At 52.4% G+C, this 15,486-nt stretch overlaps 1 protein-coding gene and 1 pseudogene across 1 annotated transcript; both read left to right on the forward strand.

Annotated features, from left to right (window-relative positions):
- Positions 1-6,609: 6,609 nt before the first annotated feature.
- LOC132319524 (feather keratin Cos1-2-like) lies at positions 6,610-7,342 on the forward strand. The gene is made up of 2 exons (XM_059830523.1): positions 6,610-6,618; positions 7,004-7,342. Exon 2 carries the CDS (start codon positions 7,025-7,027, stop codon positions 7,340-7,342), a length of 318 nt encoding a protein of 105 aa, XP_059686506.1. The 5' UTR covers positions 6,610-6,618; positions 7,004-7,024.
- Positions 7,343-13,530: 6,188 nt separating this feature from the next.
- Positions 13,531-14,301, forward strand: LOC132319536 (feather keratin Cos1-1/Cos1-3/Cos2-1-like; annotated as a pseudogene).
- Positions 14,302-15,486: the final 1,185 nt, after the last annotated feature.

Genomic DNA, 15,486 nt, shown 5'->3' on the forward strand with positions numbered 1-15,486 from the left:
CTTCCAACCCAAACTAGTCTATGATGCTATGATTCTATGATCTCTGCTCAGATACGGCCCTGTGGCCTTAGAGCACGTCCTGCAGATGGGGAGCCCAACCACTGCTATCCCTCAGTGAGGAGCCCGGTGCTGCTGGAGGCTCTGAGAGGTCAGCAGCTCACAAGCCTGTGAAGAAGGGAATTCCTCCTGCTTTGGATAGCCCTGTGTTGGGAAAAAAATCTCAGTCAGATGGCCCCAAAGGATGCAGAAGTGGGGATGGAAACAGCTTTTACAACAGCCCGGGACCTTCTTCTCCTCATCCTCCCACCTGTCTCCAGAATGAGGGGGCATGGTCTGTGCCCAAGGACAAGGGTAGCAAGGACAGGTCACCTATAAACCCTCCACCCCTCAACCAGTTCCCTACACAGCCCAGCAGCTGCACAGATGTGCAGGGCTACGGTGACTCACAGATTGCTGTAGAAATCAGCTTGGCCAGACCACACACTGGGGCCCTCACTCCCCTTGAATACCCCCAGCTCAGTGACCACAAATTTGTGTTGACTGGCAGGAGATTAAATTGTATAAAATTCCCCAAGCTGAGACTGCTTTGCCCACGGCAGGCACTTGAAAATGTTTTTTCCTGCTCCTCTTGTTGGTCAGAGGCTTTTCTGCCCAACACTACCCCAGTAGTGACACTGCCCAGCACTGACTCTGCAGCCACAGCACTGACTCTGCAGCCACAGCCCCACGGGCCCACACCACCAAACCTTATGCGTGTTTTACAGAGACAAAAGAGGTACGGTATATCTTGAAAGAGTAACTAAAAGGGAGAAAGAGTTTTCTTCGTCAGGGAGAGGTGACAGATCAGCATGGTAGAGAACAGTGTGTTGGAGAAAGTGTGGGTGAACTTCAGTTGTGGCAGTCGAGTCATATCTCGTCCATACATCCACAGATCTTAGTCTGTGTACTTCTTGCTTTTCCTTGTGGGCCTGTCTTTTGAGTTCCCCTGGGCCTAAAACACTGCACCAGGCCAGCAGATAACTGCCAATAATGGTCTTGGACTGGTTTTGTCTTTCACAGGGAGCACAGAAGTATGCTTGACCCCCTCGACCCACGAACGTTGGAAAGGGTGTCATGCTTAACGTTGCTTTTGCTGTGTCTTCCTTTATTTTATTGCTATGCTTAAAAACACGAGACTGAAAAAGCACTACAGGTTCCTCTTAGATCAGCTGCCCCGGCTGAAGTTACAGAAAATGGAAATACAATACACTGAAATTAATCCAATTTTGAAAGCGCTTCCTCTCCAGACAAGAGCAACCCGGTTTGTAGTGGTGGGACTCAATGCGCCAGCTATTATTAATCGTGATTGTGATGAACACCTTACAGACTAATGCCCCAACCTCAGCATCAGCAGCCTCTGGGGAGCCTAGCTTGTCCCAGCTCCAATCATAGGAGCATGTCACTGCAGCACTGCTGCCTGCCTGGGAGCTGGGACTGGTTCCAGAACACCATTTCACTCCTAAGAAGATGACCAGGCCGCAAGGGAGTGGTAAGGTCTCATGTAGTTATTGCTCACCTTCCTGAGGACATCAGAGGAGACATCAAAACTTCCCCAAAGGAGGACAGGTGGCCCCTGGCTGAGATTGGGCTGTTGGTACCACTCACTGTGACTGCAGACCTCATGCTATCGCTAGACTTGATCCAGATCCTCTCCCCTTCCTCATCAGTGAGGTGCAGAAGCAGGAAAAGCTGGGGATGCAGCAAGAGCAAGGGGAGACTGAGGTGTCCATAAAGGGGCTCAAGTCCAAGAAGCATCAGGAGAAGGGCAAAAGAGAGTGCGTCAGAAGTGTCTGGGGAAGTGTGAAGGAGGGGCACAGAAGTAAAAAGCAGCCCCAGGAGAGATGGGGGAATGGTCTTGCCCCTACACAGGCAGAGCAGGGGAGGCAATTCCCTCCTGGTGATGTTCAAGGCTCCTGATCCTGCCACACTCTCCTCCAAGTATCTCCTGAGCCGTCAGCAAAATAGCCCTGACAAGCATATGTCCTGTTTGGCTGAGGCTTGTCCCTGTGCACAGAGGAGCTCCCCAAACAGTTCAGTGAAGCCTGATGTGTGCACACATGCGTTCCTGATCCTGCCAGGCTGAAAACACCAATGTCTGATGAACATTTGTCCTTTGCAGACCTACAAGGGTTCAAAAGGAGGATTGCAAGTTCAGCCAGAGCTCAGATCGTCTCACACTGCTGGATTCAGCCTCTACAATCACCTGAGCGAAAACATATCTGCTCCTGCTGTGGTCCTCCCTCCTCCAGCAGTGACATGCGCTGCTCCTGCAGCCAAGACCTTTACAGTGAGGCAGCCTGGTAGCTCTGGATTCCCCATGGTGGGAAGGGTCTCTTCCTGGTCTGATATCCCAGTGGAGTCCTCCCACCCATGGTGAGAAATGCCTGCTCTTCTGCACACCCCTGATGGACCATTTAAGACTTTTAATTTTGCCCCACTAAGGTTTTACACCATCTCTCTGGGGACATTGCTATTTCTACTGGGAACAGATGGGCCCTATGTTTCTACCACTTCTCCCCTTTCCTTCCTCTGCCACCTAGGAACACCACCTGTCCCGCATATCCCCAGAAATACATGAGGAACCCGGTTGTGCAGCAGCCCGGAGAATCTGGCTGTGTGACCTATTCCGTCAGGATAACCTGCAACCCCGTGGTGGGTTGACCCTGGCCGGACACCAGGTGCCCACCAAAGCCGCTCTTTGGCTCAGTCCCCTTCCTCAGCTGGACAGGGGACAGAAAATATAATGAAAGGCTCGTGGGTTGAGATAAGGACAGGGAGATCCCTCACTGTTACCATCATGGGCAAAACAGACTCAACTTGGGGAAATTAATTTAATTTATTACCAATCAAAATCAGAGTAGGATAATGAGAAGTAAAACCAAATCTTAAAACACCTTCCCCCCACCCCTCCCTCCTTCGTAGGCTCAACGTCACTCCCAATTTTCTCTACCTCCTCCCCCCCCGAGCGGCACAGGGGTGTGGGGAATGGGGGTTGCGGTCAGCTCATCACACGTTGTTTCTGCTGCTCCTTCATCCTCCAGGGGAGGACTCCTCACACTCTTCCCCTGCTGCAGCGTGGGGTCCTTCCTGTGGGAGACAGTTCTCCACGAACTTCTCCAATGTGGGTCCTTCCCACAGGCTACAGTTCTTCACGTACTGCTCCAGCGTGGGTCCTTTCCACGGAGTGCAGCCCTTCAGGAACAGACTGCTCCAGCGTGGCTTCCCCGCAGGGTCACAAGTCCTGCCATCAAACCTGTTTCAGCATGGGCTTCGCTCTCCACAGGTCCAACAGGTCCTCCCAGGAGCTTGCTTCAGCGCAGGCTTCTCAAGGGGTCACAGCCTCCTTCGGGCATCCACCTGCTCTGGCGTGGGGTCCTCCACGGGCTGCAGGTAGATGTCTGCTCCACCGTGGACCTCCATGGGCCGCAGAGGGACAGCCTGCCTCACCATGGTCTTCACCACGGGCTGCAGGGGAATCTCTGCTCTGGCGCCTGGAGCACCTCCTCCCCCTCCTTCTTCACTGACCTTGGTGTCTGCAGAGTGGTTTCTCTTAAGGATTCTCAATCCTCTCTTCTCGGGCTGCCATTGCACAGTTGTTTTTTGCCTTTCTTAAACATGTTATCACAGAGGCGCTACCACCATTGCTGATTGGCTTGGCCTTGGCCAGCAGCGGGTCCGTCTTGGAGCCAGGTGGCATTGGCTCTATAGGACATGGGGGAAGCTTCTAGCAGCTTCTCACAGAAGCCACCCCTGTAGCCCCCCTGCTACCAAAACCTTGCCAATACAATACAAACCCCAGAGAGGAGCCAGGCTCCAACAACAACTTTAGAGTCTAAAAGAGCCTTCATCAATTTTCTGCAACAACAACAATAGTAATAATCATCATCATCATCACCATCATCTTCAGCAGCAGCAGCAGCAGCAGCAGGATTTTTCAAGGACACTGCACACCCTCAAAGAGAAAAGGGGATCCCAGGAGATATGGATGGTTCCAAGATGCACCTCAACCTCACCCAGACAAGGCAGTTCTCTCTTAGGAGTCTTCTGGGAGTCCATCACTGCAGAGCTGGCTGCAGCTTGTCCTTCCATGCACCCAAGTGGCACAGGAAGGCACCATAACACTCTCCCATCCTAGGCTACACAACAGAGGAAAAGCAAATGCAGAAAGATGAAGACTTCTGCCTTTCCAAGGTGAGGGGTAAAAGAGGGATAGACCAGCCTCTCTGACACATCCCCCTGTGCAACGTCTTGGGAGTCTCTCCTTCCTTGATACTTGTGTCTCCTCTCCCACCAACCTCAAGCCCTTGATAGCATTGGCTTCTCCCGGCTCCTACATGGTGTCTAGCCCCAAACTCCTGTCAGCACAACGCAAGGCTGCAGCTCTCACAAACACAATGATCAACACCACCAGATCCTGCTGGCTCCAAGGGTCCCACTCAGCCCCCAGGCACTGTGGACTTTCTCCCTCTGTCCAAAAGGAGCTATCTCAGGAATCAATAAATGAAGTTTCCTGCCACACTGTCCCATTCCATCTCATATATCAGTTTATTAAAAGCTCATTGGAAAAACAAAACAAAATGAAAACCAGCCTTTCCACTTGATAGTAACCCTTCCATTCTCAGTTTCTTCAAAACAGATTTCATCTACATTTATCCTCTCTGTACTTCTATCCTTTAAGAAACAAACCATCCAAACTACTTTCACTTTTTCCATAGAATCATAGAATAATTTAGGTTGGACAGGACCTCTACAGATCACCCATTCCAAGTCCCTGCTCAGAGCAGGTCGCATTAGATCAGGCTGGTCAGGGCCCAAGTCCTGAAAATTTCCAAGGCCGGAGCCTGCACAACATCTCTAGGAAGCCCATTCCAGTAATTGAGAATTTTCAAGGTTAACAAAAAAATAATAATAATAAAAAAAATTAAAATACGTTTCTAATATCTAACTAGAATTTCCCAGGTTCCAGACTGTGTCCTTTGCCTCTCGTCCTACCACTGTGGAGTTTGAGAAGAGCCTGGCTCCATCTTTTCCACATCCTCAGAGCACCTAGGCACCCGTAAGGTCTCCCTTGAGCCTTCTTTTCCTAAGGCCCTTTTCCCTCAGGCTCTCTTTGTGCATCATGTCCTCAAGCCCCCTGACTGCGTTGGGGACTTCCACTGGACTCGCTCCCACAGGTCAGTACCTTTCCTACACACCGAGGAGCCCCAAACTGAACACAGGACCCCCAGGCATGGTCTCATGAGTGCCAAATAGAGGAGAAAGATCACTTCTCTGGGTGTGCTGGCTAGACTTTGGCTAGGACATCTCAGAGTGCAGTAGGTCTGCTTTGCCACAAGGCACACTGCTGACTCACCTTCAGCCATTGGCCACCAGGCATCCCCTGCCTTCCCAGGTGCCTACAGCATGGTCCAAGCTACATCAAGAAGCTGAAAGGTGGTGAGCAGTCTCTCACTTTCATTGAAGACTGGGGCAGAGGCAACAACAGGCCAGAAATTTTCTCTGCTGACCTGGGGTAAGGCCTGGGCAAGATGAGCCATTCATGGCATGAGGCTGTGCCAGAAGTCATGCCGACGAGCACCCAAACTCTTCCCTGAGCTCCCTGCAGCCAGAGAGTGCTTCCAGCTCTCCAACCCCAACTGCGGTCAAAGAAACGCAGAAATGGTGAGCGTGTTAACTGAGCAGGTTATTTCACGTCTCCTGCCTGCACTTCTCCCTGACTGCTCAGAGGCCAGAACAACGATGTTGAATATATTAGAGGATAAGGAAGAAGAGAAGGAGGAAGTGCTTGGACTAATGATTATAAAAGATTATAAAATCTAGAGGCAAGAATGGATGATGGGACAGCAGGGCCCACGCAGGTCCTGGGCTCCTAGGAGTCATGAGCATGGCCATAGGCAGGGACATCTTTCATTAGATCTGTTGCTCAAAGCCCCATCCAACCTGACTTTGTTTTACTCAGTAATTCCTGAAGATAAGGTCTATATGGTGTCTTTTTCTTTCTTCCTCTAAACATCTATGCAAGAACAATAGATCAAAAGGAACTTGCAGACATTAAAAAAAAGTGTGGAGTTTAGTGCTCCATAAGAATGCCCATTGCTTCTTACATGAAAACAATGTCAGGTCTCAGAAGACCATGGGAAGTTTGCAGGGCTAGGAGCAGCTGGAGCCCTTCCTGTCAGCAGGCTCATAAAAAAAAAAAAAACCAAACAACTCGGTGTGCCCCAGGCTGACATCACCTGCCTCCACCGCACCCCTCTGGCACTTAGTCCATGTCTTCTGCCCACACTGATGCATCCTTGCCCTGGAAATCCTGGGGCCTCTCATCCCAGCACTCAGAAGAAACATCCGTGATGGAATGAGCATGCCATAAGCCAGGAAATGCAAAGGCGGTGTAGCGGGAAACAGCAACACATGTCACGTCATTACCTGGGATGTTTCCGTTCATTAGGAACGTATAGGAAAATTGTTGCTTATGCAGCACTGCCTTTGGCCTTGAGGCAGCGTGAGGCCAGTATAAAAGCCAGCCTAACTCGCCGCTCTCTCAACCACTTCTGTCACCTCCTTCTCCTTGGGAACCAGGTGAGTTGGAACCCCCTTTCTCCTCCACCTCCTCCTCTAGGACGGAGTCTTGCTTTCAAGGACAACTCAGCTGATACCTGCTCCTTGGTCTTATGGTACTGCTCTGAGATCGTGGTCGTGGGAGAAGGCAGAGGAGAGATGGTCTGTCATGGATGTAGGCTGAGGCTGGGCTGAGGTAGCTTTTTGGCTACAGGCGAGACAGGAGGATCCCTGGGCCTGGATGCTATCTGAAGGACGCCGCTGGGCTGAGGCAAAGAAGTCCTTGTTCCCTCCTGCACACCCTCCACCTCCGCTCCCAGCAGGTGTCTTGGCTTCCTTGTGGTGGGGTTGCAGGCTGTTGCTCAGGTGTCCCTGTGCTCTCCTTCCTCCCTGTCCTCTCTCCCAGGTGCACTGCCAGCCCCGAGACATGTCCTGCTCCGACAAGTGCCAGCCCTGCCAGCCCTGCCAGCCCTGCGGCCCGACCCCGCTGGCCAACAGCTGCAATGAGCCCTGTGTCAGGCAGTGCCAGCCTTCCACCATCGTCATCCAGCCCTCCCCCGTGGTGGTGACCCTGCCCGGCCCCATCCTCAGCTCCTTCCCGCAGAACACTGCCGTGGGCTCCTCCACCTCTGCTGCCGTTGGCAGCATCCTCAGCTGTGATGGAGTCCCCATCAACTCTGGGTGCTGCGACATCTCCTGCATCACCAGCCGCTACTGTGGCAGCAGAAGGTGCCCCCCTTGCTAAAGCCACCAGACAACCCAGACAAGGAGATCCAGGAACCCAGAAGATGCTGCCAGAATGAACAACGGAGATCGTGGCCATTGCTTTGAGAGGGGCTGAGCACGCCCTGCTCCTCCTGCAAACAGTGTCAGCCCTTTGAAAGGCCAGCCTGAGCTCTCTTGAAAACACGGCCGATGCCTCTCGTTCCCTTCCTCCACTCTCTCCTGTCCCGCCTTTTCCTTTGTTGTTTTCTGCTCCCTGGGCCACGAGGACCACCAAAGTCAGCTTAGGGGGGACCTGCCTGCCCCTCTCCCTCTGTGGGGCAGCCAGACAGGTGCCCTGTGGGAATTCTCCCTTTATCATGGGGCACTGACTCTCGGCCGCCCATGGTGATCCTATCACTGTGGCCTCTCCTCAGAGAGATCTTGTTTCCTTCTTTGGACTCATTAAACTCTGCTGCATCCCAGCCTCTGGCTCCGTGTGGTCCTTTCCTCTCTGGATGCTCTCTAAAGCTGCCCAGGGGGAAAGGAAGCAAACTGTGAGGGATCAAATGGGTGAGCAAGTGGGCCCTTCCTCATTCCTAGAGGAATGGGAGAGCAGGACACACTGTCTGTGGGCCTCCTTCAGTCCCTGTCCCCTGGAGCTGAGGTCACCGTCTCTGGCTACTCCACAGCCAGTGACCATCAGCCCTGCCCTTGCTGCACCTCTGCCCAGAAATACTCTCCTTGGCCTCAGAGCATGCCCTATGGATGGTGCTCCCAACTTGTGCTGTCTTCATGGGAGGACCCCAGTGCTGCAGGAGGACCTGGGAGGTCAGCAGCCCCACAAGCACTCGAGGCAGCTCCTCTTGCTCTGGATGGAGCTGTGCTGAGGGAGAAAGCTCAGGCAGAAGATGGCCGTGAGGATGGAAGGAGGGCATGACAGGAGAAATCACCTTGGCTAGAGCCCAGAGCCTCCTCCTCCTAGCCTTCCTACCATTCTCCAGAAGGAAGGGGTATGGCATGCATCCAAGTGCAAGGATAGGTCGGGCAAGCCCACCGTTGTAATGTCACACCCATAGAGTGCCCTGTGCAGACCAGCGGTTGGTTACACAGATTTGAAGGGCTGCAATGTCTCGCAGACTGCTCATCCCCAACTCCCATCAGACAGAGCAGCTCCAGGACAAAAAGATTAATAATAAATAATTAATAACATGGGCCTGCAAGAAGATGCAGATGAGCATCTGGCAGTTCCTCCCATGGAACTGTAGTGAGTGCACAGGTCAGAAAAGCCCATCTCTCTCTTTGCAGCTCATGGCCGGTGCAATCCCATCCTGGGGTGTGAGGGAAGACCAGTTCCATGGCAGAAGCTCTCTCACCACCTTCTCCTTTTCCCTCAGGCCACTAACCCCAGCCCCTCACAGGAGGAGGATCTTTGTTGGCAGATCTCTGGGTGCGTAAGGGAAATAGGGCTGCCAGGGGAGAAGGGAGGGCCCTTTCCCCAGAGCTCAACCTCGCACAGAAGGGCCTCCTGCCCAGACGCCAAGAGAGGAGAACTGTACTGTGCCCCTCCTCCTGCTGTATATGGAATCAGATTATAGCAATGGAATTCAGGTATCCTTGAGGACGGAGGTGGAGACTCACCCTGGTAACCAAGATATGCATCCTGGTCAAGACAATGGTACTGTACAAGAAGCTTTGAGTAGACAATAACCTATTTAGTGTGTGTAATGGTGTGTAGGGATATATGATTTCTTGCAGAGAAGTATTTTGGAATTTAATCAAGACTTGTATCCTAAGCTAACCTCAGGTGATGTTAATACTAAAAAATACACCCCTAGGAGGAGATTTTAGATGCAAATATAAGTCCACCTTAGTATAATGAGTTACATTAAAATTAAGACATGCACAGATGGACTTTAGTATCAGTGGCCACTCAGTTATTGCAGTGTGATTCTTTCTTTGCGATTGTTTCGTATAAAAGACCCTGTGTGTTGCTGAGAGAGGTGTGCTGGCTGATGTTAAAGGCCCGGCACCCCATTCTGCCGACTGGCAATAAAGACAAATATCTCGACTCAGTGTGTTGTTTGGCATTTTGCACACCGGGTGAAGAACCCTGGTTTAGGGACAACACTCCGAGCTCCCTCCTCTCCTGAAGCCTACAGCTTACACCTCAGCAGTTTGGGACTACAAAGACAGCCGAGATCTTCTGCGCTGACCTATCTGTGAAACAGTGAGGGTGGATGGGCTGGAAAAGAGAGGTAGTAAGGGATGGACGGTTGGCGAAGGAAATGCAGGTGAAGGGGGTCTGAGACATCCAAGAGAGCAGTGGTTTCTTCTCTGTCATGAGTTCTGATGGGGGTCCTTTTCTAGCAGAGTCAGAAAGAGCTGAAGCAAGCAGGTCATCAGCACAGCAGCTCCCATTCACAGCTTTCCTCCCGTGTGGCCTTTGGGGTCTCCTTGTTCTCCTGAGCCTATGGCAGGAGGGTTGGTGGGCTGTGCTCTGCCCATGGCTGTAACCCTGCCACTGGTTCCCAGGTACACAAGCACAAAGGCCAATTGACATCATTGCCCACCGTCCTCTGAGGGGAACAACAGTGGGAGAAAGAGACTGCTCCTGATGGCACAGACAGAAAGCAGAAAAAAAGCATATAAACGACAAACGCTCATGGCACTTCTGATCACCCTAATTGGTGCATAACTAGAAAGACCTTGGCAGGCTTGCAGACCCACCCAGCTGCTCTCTCCCTCTCCCTCCTCAACAGGACAGAAGGGGAAAGTAAGGTGGCAAAGGTTGTGGGTCAAGATAAAGACGGGGGCATTACCTACCAATGGCCATCACAGTCAAAACAGACTTGACCTGGGGAAGATTCATTCAACTTATTGCCAACTACGAATAAAGCAGGATGGTGAGAAACAGCCAAAAAACCCCTAAAATACCTTCCCTCCATCCCCACCTCTTTTTCACAGCCTCCACTTCCCTCCTTCATTCACAGCTCTTCTATTTCCTCCACCCCCAAGTAGCACAATGGGATGTGGAAAGGGGGGTTGCGGCAGTACACAGCAGTTCCCTTCTGCCGCTGTTTCGTCCCCACATTTTTCTCTGCTCCAGTGTGAGCCCTTCCCACGGGCTTCAGTCTTTCAAGACAAGCTCCAGCACGGGTCCTGTCCATGGGCTGCAGTCCTTCCAGATACGACTGCTCCAGCGTGGGTCCTCGAGGGGCCGCAGTTCCTGCCAGGAGCCTGCTTCAGCATGGGCCCTGCCCAGGCCACAGTTCCTGCAGGGGATATCCGCCTGATCTGGTGTGGGATCCTCCATGGGCTGCAGTGTGGATCTCTGCTCCACCATGGTCTTTCCCATAGGCTGCCCGGGAATCTCTGCACCAATGCCTGGAGCACCTCCTCCAGCTCTTTCTTCTCTGGCCTTGGTGTTTGCAGGATTGTTTCTCATGCTTTTTTTTTTTTACTTCATTCCTCACTTCCAGTGCAGTGTTTGGCCCTTTCTCAAATATGTTTTCGCGGAGGCACCACCAGCATGGCTAATGGGCTCAGCATTGGGCAGCAGTGAGTCTGTTTTGGAGCCGTCTGGAACTGCCTCTGTCAGACATGGGGGCAGCCCCTGGACTCTTCTCACAGAGGCCACCCCTGCAACCTTCCTCCCCCGGCTACCAAAGCTTTGCCACATAAGCCCGGTAGAGTGCGTCCAACGCCGTATGAGGCACAATCAGATGAATAAAAATTTCAACAGAAAAGAACCAGTCCAGGCTTCAGTAAGGGACAGATGTAACTTTGAATGATCTTAAGAAAAATGGTATTGTTACTCTTGCCTTAAGATTTGAAATAAATGCTCCAAAAATACAGCCATCTAATGTCCTTGGCAGATCCTTTAGGATTTGGAACAGATGGAGCTAGTTATGGTGATTTCCTTAATGTTATTATCATCAGATCTTAACTGCTGTATTTCACATTCCCCCTGGGCCTCTTTGACCCCCAGGGCACTTCCCAAAGGATTCTGCCTGGCAGGACCCTGAGGGGACAAAAATCTGCTCTTACGCAGTGCAGGGTTGCAATTCGGCCACTGCACACTCCAGACACATGAGCTATCCCCTCTTTTCTCCAAAACCCCAATAAGATCATAGGTCTGCAAGTGTGCACAGAGTTTTAAGCCGTCGTGCTCATGTTCTGGCTCAAGCTCTTGTCTTACATATGTCTGGGGTCAAGTTGGAAAGGCAAGTCAGTGAGTGTACTGGTTTAGCCTGGGACAGAGTTAAGTTTCTTCACAGTAGCTTGTATGGGGCTGTGTTTTGGATTTGTGCTGAAAATAGTGTTGATAATATATGGATGTTTTAGTCGTTGCTGAGCAGTCCTTGCACAGCATCAAGGCCTTCTCTGCTCCTCAGACTGCCCCGCCAGCGAGTAGGCTGGGGGTGCACAAGAAGTTGGGAGTGGACACGGCTGGGACAGCTGACCCCAACTCACCAAAGGGATATTCCATACTGTATAACGTCATGCTCCGCAATAAAACTGGGGGGGTGAAGTTGCTCGGGGACTGGCTGAGCATCCGTCGGTTGGTGGTGAGCAATTCTTTTCTTTTACATCACTTGTTTTTCTTGGTTGTATTTTCCTTTCTTTTTGTTGTTGTTTTTTCTTCTTTTTCCTTGCAACTTTTTTTTAACTATCAAACTGTCTTTATCTCAACCCATGATTTGTCTCACTTTTACCCTTGCAATTCTCCCCCCCATCCCACTTGGGCAGAGTGAGTGAGGGGCTGTGGGGTGCTTAGCTGCTGGCCAGGGTTAAACAGCCACAACAACAGCGCGTCAGTGAGTCAAGGTCCGGATGAGGTGTCACGACAATAATCGGGGTTCAACAAAGTCCAGTGATCACCAGGTTCACAGAGACGAGGCAGGTCTCAGGTCAAGCTGCGAAGTCACCCGCATGTCAGGGTCCAAACTGAGATCAGTGGAGTCCATGGCCAGACACAGGCACAGATGTGTCACCGCTGCAGATGTAACTCAGGTTGGGGCCAAGCACTAGAACTTAAGCTTGAAAGCTGCTCCCATGGGAAGAGGAGTCGGCTCAGGCTGAAGACTCCCAGCAGCACCGTCTGGCAATGATCTCAGCAAGGCCAACAAAGGGAAGGGGGCAGACCTCAGCGACGCTACCTCTAAGTTGGGTTGGTCCAACTATCCTACATCTCATAGCAGAGCAACATCTGGACCCCGGCCCCTTTAGTCCAGTACCCATTCGCTGCGAGGTCTCGGCCCCTGCCTCACTCAGCACCAGGCTGATGAGCTGTAGAAGTGCATCTGGCATTGGCATGGACACGAGGAGCCTGTGTTCCATCCCAGTCACCAGCAGCACTGCATCATAAGGGGATCGATTCAGGAACAATGGCCTGAACAGGCAGGCAGGCTTTCTTGGCCTTTCTCCCTGTACATAAAGCAAGGAATGCAGGGCACAGGAGGCAAAGACTTCATTTCAGTTCTCTGAGCACCTCTCCGCCAGGTCTCAGGCACCAACATTCAGCTATAGATGGACTCCTTCTAGTAAGGGCAACCTGCTATGCTGCAGTGCTCATGGACACACCAGGGGAGAGTCCTCCTGCTATGACGTGCCCATGCCCTCATGATGAGGGTCACACAAGTAGAGACTGACACACGTGTGCTCATGCATGCCTGCATGGAACCATGCATAAACCTGTACGCTCACATAAAGCCAGGAAAACATCGGCAACCGTGGACTCTGCTGAGGAGATGCTGGGGACCACACTGGCAGAGCCCAGCAAAATTGTCCTGAGAGCACTGTTAGTGTTGCAACAGCATCAAACCCTCCAGCAGAAGCCCACCTGCATGCAACAATGAGCAACCACCAGAGAGTGATGGGGGAGCAAGAGAAAAGGATGTGGCATGTCCTCTCACATGGCAGTCCTTGGGCATCTGGACGAGAAGCACGAGAGCGGTACCCATTTCCTGACAACTTTGCCACAAACAAGCCCACAGGAATGACCCAGGTGCACATCACCTGCCTGCACGGGATGCCACCAACACTTGAGCGGAGTCTTCTGCCTGTGCTGACCTGTTTCTGCCCCGGAAATCCTTGGGACTCTCATCCCAGCACTTACAGAAGCCTACGTATAGGAAAGCACGTGGCATAAGCCAGGAAATGAAAAGGCAGCAGTGCAGGAAACCAGAACACAGCCCATACCATTAGCTGGGATGTTTTGCATTTGGCATGAGCTTGTCAGAAAATTATTACTTCCGCAGAGGGTGCCTCTGGGCCTGAGGCAGTGCAGGACTACTATAAAAGGCAGCCCAACCCTCTGCTCTCTCATCCACTTCTCTCGCCTCCTTCTCCTTGGGAATCAGGTGAGTGTGAAGCCTCTTGTCCTCCTCTTTCAAGATCAGATCTTTCCTCGATGTCTGTCTTGGCTGATACGGGCTGTCCTAGCCCAGGGCTGGGAGCTGCTTCTCATGGGAGAGGGCAGGGGAGAGAAGGTCTTCTGCAGAGAGGGGCTGGGACTTAGTTGAGGTGGCTCCTGGGCTTTGAGCTGGGCAGCGTATGCTGGGCCAGGAGGTGCCTTAGCTCCCCTGTGGTTGGGTGCAGTGCTGCTTCTCATGTGTCCCTGTTTTCTGTTTCCCTCTCTGCCCTCTCTCCCAGGTGCACCTCCGGCCCAGAGACATGTCCTGCTCCGACAAATGCCAGCCCTGCCAGCCCTGCCAGCCCTGCCAGCCCTGCTGCCCGACCCCGCTGGCCAACAGCTGCAATGAGCCCTGTGTCAGGCAGTGCCAGCCTTCCACTGTCGTCATCGAGCCCTCTCCCGTGGTGGTGACCCTGCCCGGCCCCATCCTCAGCTCCTTCCCGCAGAACACTGTTGTGGGATCCTCCACCTCTGCTGCCGTTGGCAGCATCCTCAGCTGTGATGGAGTCCCCATCAACTCCGGGTGCTGTGACCTCTCCTGCATTACCAGCCGCTACTGTGGCAACAGATGTCAACCCTGCTAAAGCTGCTGGCAATGTCCTCCCAAGACCTCAGAACATGGTGCTGGACAGGAGATAGAGCTTCGGGGCACTGTATTTAGAGCTTTGGGCCATTGTTTTTTTCTTCTGCTCTCTCCTCTCTCTTCCTTGCCTTTCCTGTCTCCACCTCCCAATGCCAGCCTGGCAGGGACCTGTTGGCCTCCCTCCCCCTGCAGGGCAGGCAGATGGACACCCTGCAGGAGCTCCACCACATCTTAGTGGCTGCCCCTGATGCTCCCTGTGGGCCACCTCCTTTTCTTCTTTAGACTCATTAAAGTCGTGCTGCATTCAGGCCTGGGCCTCCGAGTGTTCTTTCCTTCTGAGGCCCCTCACTACAAGAAGGACATTGAGGTGCTGGAGCGTGTACAGAGAAGGGCGACAAAGCTGGTGAGGGGTCTGGAGCACAAGTCTTATGAGGAGCGGCTGAGGCACTTCTCCGAAGTGACGAGTGACAGGACAAGAGGAAATGGCCTCAAGTTGCACCAGGCGACGTTTAGACTGGATATTAGGACAAATTTCTTTACTGAGAGAGTGGTGAGACACTGCAATAAACTGCCCAGGGAAGTGGTGGAGTCACCATCCCTGGAGGTGTTCCAGGAACGTGTGGACGAGGCATTGCGGGACATGGTTTAATGGGCATGGTGGGTTGGTTGATGGTTGGACTTGATGATCTCACAGGTCTTTTCCAACCTTAATGATTCTGTGATTCTGTGTGATTGAACTCCTCCAGTCTGCCTAGGGAAAAAAAATGGAGAACATGGTTGCTGGGACTCCCTGCAGTGGATTTTGTTTTGTGCCCTTTCTCTTGGAGCTGAGGAAGACCTCCCTGGCTACTCCACAGCCAATAACCATCAGTGAGAGGATGGCTCCAAAGGGCGGCAGGAGTGGGGATGGGGAGACAATAATGCCTGGGGACAGCACACAGCCTCATCTCCACCTTCCCCTCCCTTCCATTACCTGGTCTAGGGTCCATGACCAGTACCAATGGGCACGGGCAGATGAGATAGGTACCTCATACAGTCCTTCAGCACCTGGCAGGGCCCAGCTGCTCTCCAGAAATGCAGGGCTGGGGCAATTCACAAGTTAGGATTGGTATCAGCCACACTCAGGGTACTCAATGGAGTCCCCACTCCCTGTGAACTCAACACCCCCTCGGGCCACTGCAGCTCC

Source organism: Gavia stellata, chromosome 28, assembly GCF_030936135.1.
Source record: "Gavia stellata isolate bGavSte3 chromosome 28, bGavSte3.hap2, whole genome shotgun sequence".
Lineage (NCBI taxonomy): Eukaryota > Metazoa > Chordata > Aves > Gaviiformes > Gaviidae > Gavia > Gavia stellata.